At 43.0% G+C, this 11729-nt stretch overlaps 1 protein-coding gene across 1 annotated transcript in view; it reads left to right on the plus strand.

Annotated features, from left to right (window-relative positions):
• LOC107661180 (dmX-like protein 1) overlaps positions 1–11729 on the plus strand; it is a 16342-nt gene that overhangs the window by 4050 nt on the left and 563 nt on the right. Inside the window, exons 4-15 of the mRNA XM_016450656.1 lie at positions 1730–1804; positions 1955–2036; positions 2110–2236; positions 2320–2386; positions 4214–4392; positions 4465–4657; positions 4741–4909; positions 6887–7063; positions 8824–9038; positions 10119–10791; positions 11331–11452; positions 11521–11610. Of these exons, the coding sequence (XP_016306142.1) occupies positions 1730–1804; positions 1955–2036; positions 2110–2236; positions 2320–2386; positions 4214–4392; positions 4465–4657; positions 4741–4909; positions 6887–7063; positions 8824–9038; positions 10119–10791; positions 11331–11452; positions 11521–11610 (2169 nt within the window). The remainder of the gene's footprint in view (positions 1–1729; positions 1805–1954; positions 2037–2109; positions 2237–2319; positions 2387–4213; positions 4393–4464; positions 4658–4740; positions 4910–6886; positions 7064–8823; positions 9039–10118; positions 10792–11330; positions 11453–11520; positions 11611–11729) is intronic.

Below are 11729 nucleotides of genomic sequence, written 5' to 3' on the forward strand. Positions count from 1 at the left end.
CTCACTCACTCACTCACTCACTCACTCACTCACTCACTCACTCACTCACTCACTCACTCACTCACTCACTCACTCACTCACTCACTCACTCACTCACTCACTCACTCACTCACTCACTCACTCACTCACTCACTCACTCACTCACTCACTCACTCACTCACTCACTCACTCACTCACTCACTCACTCACTCACTCACTCACTCACTCACTCACTCACTCACTCACACACACTCACACACGCACGCTGTGATGGTGTCAGGTGTCAGTCACACATGCCTCATTCTCATTTCCTCTCTGAACGTCTAATTTCTTAAACTTTTGAAAGGACTGAACTTTAGTTGGTTATCATATCTAGTGTCACATTCCTGTAGCGCAGACATTAGAGCAACACCAAGGTCATAGGTTCGATTCCCAGGGAATGCATGAACTAATTTGACAGAATTTGGATGAATACATCAAAAGTAAGGATGTGCACTTAAGAAAATTGCACTTAAGCGAGTTCTGTGAATATTAAAGCACATAAAGACTGTCTGTGTGTCTCTGTGTAATGAGTGGTGTGTTTTTATTTAGTTGTTTACCAAAAAAATAAAAGGAATTGTTAAAACTTAATTCTTTACATTTTAAAAGATTAATTCAATTCTTAACGTTATATGCCTCAATTTGATTACCACCATTTTTGATGGTATTTGTATTAAATCATAAATCCAGAAAAATATAGACAACACAGAATGAATGAATGAATAAGTAAATAAACTAATAAATACATACATAGGGTCCTAATATTGTTTAAACAAATTAAATGATTACATTTTGAAACATTGTACACCACTAAAACTGATTACAGTAACATTTGGGAAAAATAAAGAGAATTTCTTAGGGCCCTAAAATTTAACTTTTGATAAACTTTTAATAAGTTGTTGTTGAATTGTATACATTTCATGATTTCAATTAATTATTAGACAAGATTGCTAAAATTCAAATTAACTAATAAAACAGAATCCAGAAAAATGGAAAACATGGAAAATTTAAATGAGAAAAAATAAAACAGGAATTGTAAAAAAAAATAAAATGGATTTCATATGTCAAACTTTTAATAAACTGCCGTTAAATTGTGTACATGTCATGTTTTCAATTAATTCGACAATGCTAAAATTGAACCATTAAAACGGTATCCAGAAAAGAAAGCATATTTCGTAAGGCCGTATAAATCTGATTCGTCATTAGGGTGTGAAGTGTGTTTGCAGAGACTGCTCTGGCTAATTGGTCTTGAATGAATAATAAATACCAAACAGCCGTCATATGTGAACTCTTTTGAGCTCGTTAGGGTTCGTTATGGATGACAGGCCAGCTCAGTGGAAATCAGATATTGGATTTCTTCTCCCTTTATTCATGCATGTCTATGATTCCCTTCTTGAGTTCAACATCAGAATCGTCCTTGTGTAGCAGATACTGTCATGTATGGCTCATTAAGACATGAGCAGCGGTAATTAATACTTACATAGTATCATTTTCTCATCAAGTATCTGCTTGTAAGAGTCTGATTGATCATCACTGATTTATCCTTGACACAGGCACCACTGGCTTCTTGATTAAAATGAAATGCATTTTATGAATTGTGTGGAGTGCGTTGGAAGTGATCGGGGAACATTTTTATGATTCAGCAAGAGTTCGACTAGCATCCGAACAGGATTGTTACTGAGCAGACTTTCTAAATCTGCTCTGTTTTCAGATCGCAGCGTCGTACGGAAAAATTATTTGTGTGTTTGAGCCGGTGGAGGTCAGTCCACAAGGGAAAGCACAAAAAGTGAGTTTCTTCTGGAATAAATACACTCTTTTAAAGCGGTCATGAACATAAGGTTCGAATGCATGAACTGATAACATGTTGAATGCATTGCATAGTAGTGTCTCCCAAATGCATGCATGTGAATGGTTTGCTATAAGTGTTTGTGCTCAGCAGAAGCTGAATTATCATTGGCAGAAGAGCGGGCAGTTTGTTCTGCAGTCGGTCGCACAGATCCTGACGTGGCACCCCACAGGTACGTGAGATCAGCGTATGCTCATCTTGTCTGCGACGGGCCGCTCACTTCTCTCCTCTAACGCTGTCCACAGGTTCGTGGCTTCTGACGGGCTCGGCGTGTCTGCAGATGTGGTGTGATGTTCAGTCCAGCGCAGAGACTGAAGAGGAGGCTGAATCCGCCGGTCCTCGGCGCTCCTGGAGATGCGTATGGCAATGCAAGTCAGTGTCCGTCCGTCACATCACACTGAGCTTCTCTGAATAAACGTCAGGCAGCTCCAATAAAACCTCTCTGGTTGTTACAGGTCCGCTGCTCCGACTCACTTCATCAAGTTTTCCCCAGATGGAGAGTTTTTCGCGACCGCAGGACAGGTTTGTGTTTGTTCATATATGACATATGCACATTATTCCAAGTCATTTGACTGTTTTGTGTAGAAAACAGAACAAAATTGTAGTCACTATTCACCCAAATTCTTGCTGTCCTCCAGTCGAATATGATGCTCGTTCGAGAATCTTTGTGTTTGCAAGAAGAAAATATCATTTCAAATCCAATCACTTGTCATGGGGTCTTGATGAGTGGAGTCTTTCACGATACTGGTGGCTCTGCTGGAGCATCGTGCAAGGAAAATGTCCAGGATGGAGGGGAGAGGGGCACCGATGATCTTTGCAGCTGTGTTCACCGTCCGCTGGAGGGTCTTGCGGTCAGCAGCACTGCAGTTCCCGTACTAGACAGTGATGCAGCTGGTCAGCACACTCTCATTGGTGCCCCTGTAGAATGTGGTGAGGATTGGTGGAGGGAGACTTGTTCTTTTAAGTAGGCGCAGGAAGTGGAGCCACTGTTGAGCCTTCTTGGAGAGTGATGTAGTGTTGGTGGTCCAGGTGAGGTCTTCTGTTATGTGCACCTCCAGGAATTTAGTGCTGCTGACTCTCTCCACAGTCGAGCTGTCGATGGTCAGTGGGGGGTGGTCAACAGTGTTTCTCCTGAAGTCCATCACAACCTCCTTTGTCTTACTCACATTGAGGGACAGGTTGTTAGTGCCACACCATTCAGCCAGCTTTGCCACTTCCTCTCTGTAGTGCGTTTCATCACTGTTGCTGATGAGACCTACCACCGTTGTGTCATCCGCAAACTTGATGATGTGGTTGGAGCTGAACTTGGCAGTGCAGTCGTGGGTCAGCAGCGTGAAGAGCAGCGGGCTGAGCACACAGCCTTGTGGGGCACCTCTGCTCAGTGTGGTAGTGCTGGAGGTGTTGCGGCCGACACGGACTGACTGAGGTCTTCCGGTTAGAAAGTCCAGGATCCAATTACAGAGGGAATTGCTAAGGCCCAGCAGGTTTAGTTTATTGATGAGCTGTTGTGGGATTATTGTGTTGAATGCTGAGCTGAAGTCGATGAACAGCATTCTAACATAAGTGTCTTTGTTTTCTAAGTGGGTAAGAGCCAGGTGGAGGAAATTTCATCGTCTGTAGAGCGGTTTGGACGGTATGCAAACTGGAGCGGATCGAGTGTGTTGGGGAGGCTGGTTTTGATTTTGTGCATGACTAACCTCTCAAAGCACTTCATCATGGTTGGAGTCAGTGCTATGGGACGGTAGTCGTTTAGACAGGACACAGGTGATTTCTTTGGTACCGGTATGATTGTTGTGGATTTCAACATTATTTGAACATTATTTGTTCAGATTCATGTTCATCATTGGCTAGTTTACAGTACAGTCACTCGGAAAGTAGACCAGACATTTTAATGGAAATAATGCAAACGTTATATAGAATTCAAATGAGGGTGATGGTGGTGGACTTGAGACATGTGGGGACAACTGCTTAGCTTAGTTAGATGTTAAAGATGTCTGTTAAGACATTTAGTTTGTAAACATGATACTGTTATTTAGACTATTTTAAATCGTACTGCTCTCGAGTTTGCCATGAATATAGTTTATTTATAAAGCGCATTTAAAACAATAAAAGTGTTGAAAGAAGAAATACAGTATCAGAATGAAGTAGAATTGGCATTAAGGGTTAACTCATAAAATGTTATAAAACATGCAAATAAAAGCTCTACAGAACAACACCAAAGGTTACGGTCTCTTTGATGCTGATATACCATCAATACAGACACTGTATCTATTGCTTCTCCCATGTTTTCTCACTAACACGTGCTCAGCTACTAGAATGCACAGTTATTGAAGGATTGTGTTGTTGCAGGACGACTGTCTGGTGAAGGTGTGGTACAGCACCAGTAAATGGCAAGCAGACGTCACCAAACTCTTCACGCCGCTCGACCTGTGCTCCGGAGCCGAGATCAACTTCTCCTTCATTTACCTGGCTCACCCTCGCTCCGTCACCGGCTTTTCCTGGAGGAAGACCAGCAAATACATGCCCAGGTGAGTAGAGGCGTGACGGATGGCAGACGCCTGACGCTCCCGCTGACCGCTCTGTCCCGCTCTGTCTTGCAGAGGCACCGTGTGTAACATGCTGCTGACCTGCTGCAAGGACAGTGTGTGTCGCCTGTGGGCCGAAACACTGCTTCCCAGCGACTGCCTGCTGTCTGGACTCAGACACAATCACTGCAGCAGCGACGCCATGAAGGCAAACAACACGAAGAAGTCCTCCAGCAGCACCCGAGTGCAGAACCAGAACCCGCTGGAGGTGAGACGCTGGAGGAGTGGAGCGTCATGTGCTGTGTGTTTGACTGATGAGAGACTAGAGCGGCATCTGCTTTGTGTTCCCAGCTGAAGCTGAAGCCGTCGTGGAGAGAGGAGGTGCGGTGTTTATCTCAGCTCTCATACAGCGGTCCTCTGCCCCAGCAGCAGAACAAACACTACAGCCACCGCACAAACATCCTGCACGCTAACGCACTGTGCCACTTCCACATCGCCGCCAGCATCAACCCAGCCACAGGTAGCACACGCGTGACACAAAAAAACTCCTATGCACCATAAATACAGAGATGTAGTGTGAACTCAAACTTATCTTATCTTAGTTCTTGACAAATAAATACAACAGTGTATGGTTGATAAAAAGCTAATAATGAATTAAATATTTTTTTAAAAATACAAACAGTCAAAATAAAACACTTGAAAAAGATTAAATATTTTATTTGTTTCCATGCATGTCATGTGAGCATTAACATATATATATATATATATATATATATATACACATGTATATATGTGTGTGTGTGTGTGTGTGTGAATGTGGTGTTAAAGTATTGAAATATCAACTTAAAATCTCAGGGGAACTTCAGGGAAATGTTTTAGATTAAAGGGTGTGGCGCATCAAACAACAAGTTTTGAAATATGTTTTGGCCCTTTATCTGATGCATGCCATATCAAGTAATAAACACTGTGGCCAAATTTCATATTTTAAATTGTATATTTACCGGGTCAACCACACCTGAGATATGAAAATTTAATGAAATCTTAGCATTTGTAGTTCAAACATTCAACATTGACAAACCTTTATGACTTATTACATTCTTTGACAGTAAAACATCAAAAAATCTTTGTAATTTCATACTGTATAACAGTAAAAGTGACGTGAGGTGTAGCCAAGTATGGGAACCCCTACTCGAGGTTTGTCCTCTGCATTTAACCCATCCAAGTATACACACACACACACACACACACACTCACACACACACACACACACTCACACACTCACACTCACACACACACACACACACTCACACATGCGCACACACACGCGCACACACACTCTCGCACACTCACACACACTCACTCACACGCACACACACACTAGGGCTGCACGATAAATCGAAATGGAATCGAGATCGCGATTCGACAGAAGCTGCGATTGTCATGCGTATCTTTCAGTGAAGCACGGTTCTGTGATCAGCATCCTGCTGATTACAGAACCGACTTTACTATCAAAATGTGCATGACAATTCGATTAATCGTGCAGCCATAACGTACACACACACTCTCCCGGAGCAGTGGGTAGCCATTTTTGCAGCAGCACCCGGGAGCAATTGGGGGTTCAAGGCCTTGCTCATTTTTATGTCATTTCTTTACTTTTCTTCACTTATTTACCCACTGCCTCCACCATTTTGATGTGAATGAGTGTGCAGAGTGTGGCATCAAGCTGAGTTGTAGGTATTGAATTTGGAAGAGAGTACTTATTTCCTGCTGGAACTGAGAGTCGAACCCACGAACTTCAGATTAGAAGTCAGACTCTCAAACCATTAGACCATGTGTATATGTGTCACGTTCTTCTTCCTTAGGTTACGCCTCAGCTTCTGGTCTGCATTTGGATCCAGTAGACATTATTCATTTTTTTAAATATATTGCACATTTGCTGTCTGACTTAATTGAAATGACTTTATGCTAGGGCCAAAGTGAGAATCGTACTTTTAATTTTTTGATGCACCCTATTAAATATGTTTGACTAAACATCCAGCATGATTCATAATGAATTAACTGTTGTGCTGTTTTTTTTTTTTAACTTAAAAACAGGAAAAGAGTGTTTAAGAGTGTTTTTTTTCTTCTTTTTTTCCCCTTTTGTTTTTGTATCAATATAAGATGCTTTGTTTGCTTTTTAGGGGGACTTTCTAACATTCAGTCAAGGGTCTACAGATGAAAAATAGCATTTTGGCAAATTCTGGCACATTTACAGTAATGTTCATGAATGTGCATTGCCCCTGTAAACAAGAGTGATTTCAACTCTTCAACCCTCTGTGTGAGAGTATTGCGTGACAAACAGGATGAAACCGACTACAAATAGCTCCTCCTGCTGTCGCTCTTAAATCTCATCTCTCTGTAGTTCTTCAAACCTGCTGTCAAAATACATGCAGAAAGCAGAGTCTTTTGTCTGTTTGAAGACAGATAATGTAAATGTGATGGTGATGCTTGTGTGCAGACATCCCTCTGCTGCCCTCCATCTCGTCCATGAACGGCTCTGATGAGGAGGAACCGGGCGGCCCGTTCACCGTTCACTGGCTCAACAACAAAGAGCTGCACCTGACGCTGAGCATGGAGGTGTTTCTACAGCAGCTGAGGAGCAGCGGCGAACAGAACGGACCCACAGAGCGCTACGGTACAGTGTGCATCATCTGAGCCTTATATCAGAGGACAGGACTGGTTTACGTTATGTGAGAGTGACACTAATGTGAGCATACGGAGCAGAATGTGAACCAGTCAAGTCAAAATGAGGCAGAACCATTTATTAAAGGGACAGTTCACCCAGAAATGAAAATGTGCTGTTAATTTACTCACCCTCGGGCCATCCAAGACATAGGTCACTTTTTTCTTCAGTAGAACAGTAAAATAGATTTTTAGCTAAAACTGTGATCCTTGGTGATTAATAAAAAGCAAGTCAGTCTTTGAGAAGAAACATTTTAAAAAAGCATATAAAGCATACAGAATTAATCCCCGTGGCTCCTGATGATATATTGAGGTCTTGTGAAGCGAAACAATCAGTCTGTGCAAGAAACTGAACATTATTTTAAGACGGTTTGTTTCAATGAACCAGTTCAAATAAATGATTCACTAGTTTGTTTATGTAATCACGCAGTGACGTCACGTATATGCAATTATATGATTAAATCACCCAATAATGATGTGAAGTGCAGATGTTTTCATGTCTAAAGCATATAAACTTGTCTTCATCAGCTCACCTTTTTACATAAACAGTGTTCAGTTCACGCATGCGCAGATCAGCGGCTCATCGGTGTTCGGTCCGAGTCGAACTGTTTCCTCAGTTCAGTGACTGTTGGAGGAATCAGTTCGTTCATCACAGGATCAGATTCGCCGGTGTTTCGGCTCTTTTCCAGTCGACTGTCAGGCGTCTCAAAGTGAGTTTTGTAGAATTGAGTAACTTGTAGATCTGTGCTGCTCGAGCCTGAACTGATTCAGACGATTCAGTCCGATTCGATGAACTAGTTCAACTAGTTCACTAAAAAGAACCAAAAGAACCGGTTCAAAAGAATGATTCGTTCGTGAACCGGACCTTTGCCTGAGGCTCTGGATTACAGGTAATAATGCTGTAAATAATGTTTATTGCACAGACTAATCGTTTCGCTTCATAAGAGCTCAATATATCGTCAGGAGCCACAGGGATTCATTCTGTGTTGTCTGTTATATGCGTTTCTGACTCTCAAAGTGCTGGTAGCCGTCGACTTGCATTTTATGAATCACCAATGAGCACAGTTTCAGATAAAGATCTTCTTTCCTGCTCTACTGAAGAAATAAAAGCCACTACATTTTGGATAATCTGAGGATGAGTAAATTAGCAGAACATTTTCTCATTTTTGGGTGAACTATCACTTTAAGTACGAAAGTGAAAGTGACATGTGGCCAAGTTCTCGGAACTCCCATTCTTGGAATTTGTGCCCTGCATTTTTCCCATCCAAGTGCACACACACACACACACACACTCATACTTGCATTGGTGGTTTACGGGGACTCTCTATAGGCGTAATGGTTTTTATACTGTACAAACTGTATTTTCTATCGTCCTACACCAACCCTACCCCTAAACCTACCCGTACAGAAAACTACTGGCAATTTTTGAATTTCATAAAACACCATTTTTATGTAAGCCTTTTGTGCATACGGGGACACAGGAAGTGTCCTCATAAACCATATATACCAGCACACACACACTCACTCTCACACACACACGCACGCTCACACACACACACACACACACACACACACACACACTTGTGAGTAAAAAAAGGCCATCTGTGTGTTTGCAGTTTTATTGGTGGTACTTGTACACTGATAGGCCTGTCCGAGCAGCATGTGCAGATTCACATGAGTCACATGAAGCTGAAATCTCTCTGTTCTGAGCAGATGCTGATGAGGAGGGGAGCGGCGCTGATGCTGCGGCTCTGAGCTCCGTCTCTCTCCCTGCGGCGGCTGTGGATCATCAGGTGGATGTGCTGCTGAGTGACTGGAACAGAGCAGCAGACATGCTGTTCAGCATCCACCCGATGGACGGCTCGCTGCTGGTGTGGCTAGTCGACTGGCTGGACGAATACCAGCCGGGCATGTTCCGACAGGCGCAGGTACAAACAACACATCCTGAGAGCGGTTCTTCAGATTATGCCTCGAAACAACTCAAAACACACTGTAACCACATAGCTACAACCTAGCAACCACCCAGTTCTCCTTAGCAACCACATAGCAACACCCTGGTAACCACCCAGAACACACTAGTTTTGAATGAGTGATCACCGCTCATGTTTTAAACGATAGTGTAATGATTGTTGTTATTTTATCATCATTGTGTTGACAAAGGCTAGGGGTGTCCAGCATTTTTTGTCTAGGATAATATCGTAGTTGTTGTTTTAACGATGTGTGAGCTGACACTGAGTGTCACTCATTTTGCAAAAAACAAACAAAACACATCTTGAGAATCCAAAAACATTGTGATGAAGCCTATTAGAATGAACTGATAATTCACATTCTGAAAGCAAAAATATCCCTGTATGGCAACGTGGCGAGTAATTAATCTAATTAATCACATATTAATCGTACATCAAATTTGGCTGAGAAATTACCCTCAAAAGATAATTTAAAGTCATTATTGTGTTAAATGAGAAAAGCATCAAATATTCTTTACAAAAAGTAGCTTTAGAAAGAAATTTTTCTTTTAATTTTTCTTTTTTTTTTGCGTGAACTATCCTTTTAGTTTTTTATTAATGTCTTTTTTTATTTTCATATTTTTTGTTAATATGGAAATATGAAATAATTTTTTAATGAAGTTATACTCTATATATTCTTATACTTTTAGATACAATATTGTCTTTTTTTCTGTTTTGCCAATGAAAATAGTTCCAAACAAAGATGGAGCAGAACATTTGTGCATCTCAGAGCAACACTGCAGTGTTTCATTCCTGAATGAATCTGTTTTTAAATGAATCTTTTGAGTCAATGATTCAGTGACTCATTCATAAAGACAGTAGCTGTGTTCGGAATGGCACACTAGCTTACTGCTTACTGCCGAGTACACAGTGCATACTGCCTACTGTTTTTTTAAGAATAGTGTGTGAAACCGTATACAATAAGCAACAAATAATGTTTCAGAGTACTGAACATTAATTCACAGTACTGAATTCTCTGATGAGTTCATTCTCTGTTTCCAGGTTTCCTTCGTGTCCAGGATTCCCGTGGCCTTCCCCACCGGCGACGCCATCTCGCTCAGCCGCAGCGTGGTCATGTATGCCTGCAACAGAAACGTGGACCTGGCCATGCAGCACGGCCGTCACCGTACCGCAGGCCTGCCTCACTCGTCCTCCTCCGCTCTGATCGGACTGAGCCAGAGCAAACCCTCCTCCAGCAGCCTGCGTCTCAGCATCTTCACCCCCAGTGTCCTGATGATCTCCAAACACGCCGACGGCTCGCTCAACCAGTGGGCCGTCAGCTTCGCCGAGGACTTGGCCTTCTCCACGGTGCTCAGCGTGTCTCATAAATCACGATACTGCGGCCACCGCTTCCACCTCAACGATCTGGCCTGCCACTCTCTGCTGCCGCTGCTGCTCACTACCTCGCACCACAACGCCCTTAGGACACCCGACGGGGACGCCGCTCTGACCCGCCCCGCTGCTGCCCAGTCCCACAGGAGCAGGGTGTCTTCTGGCGGCGTCGCCCAGGATCCCAACGCGATCTACAGCGAGCTGATCCTGTGGCGGGTGGATCCGGTGGGTCCGCTGTCGTTTTCGGGGGGCGTGTCGGAGCTGGCCAGGATCAACTCGCTGCACGCGTCCGCCTTCTCTAACGTGGCCTGGCTGCCCACGCTCATCCCCAGCAACTGCCTCGGTGAGGACAGCTTCCTTAGATTCTAGATTCCATTTCACCTTAGCAACCGCATCCCTCGCCCCTAGCGACTGCCTCGATGAGGACAGCTTCCTTAGATTGTAGATTCCATTTCACCTTAGCAACCGCATCCCTCGCCCCTAGCGACTGCCTCAATGAGGACATCTCTCTTAGATTCTGACATAAAAGCAAAATTCACTGTGGAAACCTTCTAGAGTGTAGAGTAGTTCAGCCTGACAGTCTTACATTAAAAACAGAAAGCAAGAGTACAGTACAGGAGAAAGCACTCTTGTGTGCAGATGATTTGTGATATTTTCAGAGATTTTTAATGAGTGAGCGGGAAACATTTACAAGCATCCCTATTTGAATGGAGTCTCTGCTGCATAGAATATTCATACATATGTGTTCAGCTCATGAATATTTAATGCGTGTCTTTAAAACTTTAACTGACAATCCCTCGTGTGTGAAGCCTGTCTATTTCTCAGCTTGCGGCTGATTGGATGTTACTTTTGATCTATTCATATTTCATTTCCTTCCCAAAGGTGTGTATGGAAACTCACCCAGTGCCTGCTTCATCGCTAGTGACGGACACTCACTCCGACTCTATCAGGCCATCATCGAGGCCAGAAAACTGCTGAGTGAACTCTCCAACCCCGACATCTCCGTAAGAATGGACCTGGCTGTTATTTCAGTATATCAAATAGTAGAGATCTGTCATGTGTTTTTCTCCAGAAATATGTTGGAGAGGTGTTTAACATCATCAGCCAGCAGTCGACGGCCAGACCAGGCTGCATCATTGAGCTTGATGCCATCACAGACTTTGTACGTATAAGATCCACTACAGATGCATAATGTGACCCAAAATAATGAGCTGATCTAACACAAGAGCATCATGTCATTTCCCAGAGTGCTCAGCGCTCACGTCTCTCTCTCTGTTTGTT

The sequence above is a fragment of the Sinocyclocheilus anshuiensis genome, unplaced genomic scaffold, assembly GCF_001515605.1.
Source record: "Sinocyclocheilus anshuiensis isolate Anshui unplaced genomic scaffold, SAMN03320099.WGS_v1.1 scaffold2373, whole genome shotgun sequence".
NCBI lineage: Eukaryota > Metazoa > Chordata > Actinopteri > Cypriniformes > Cyprinidae > Sinocyclocheilus > Sinocyclocheilus anshuiensis.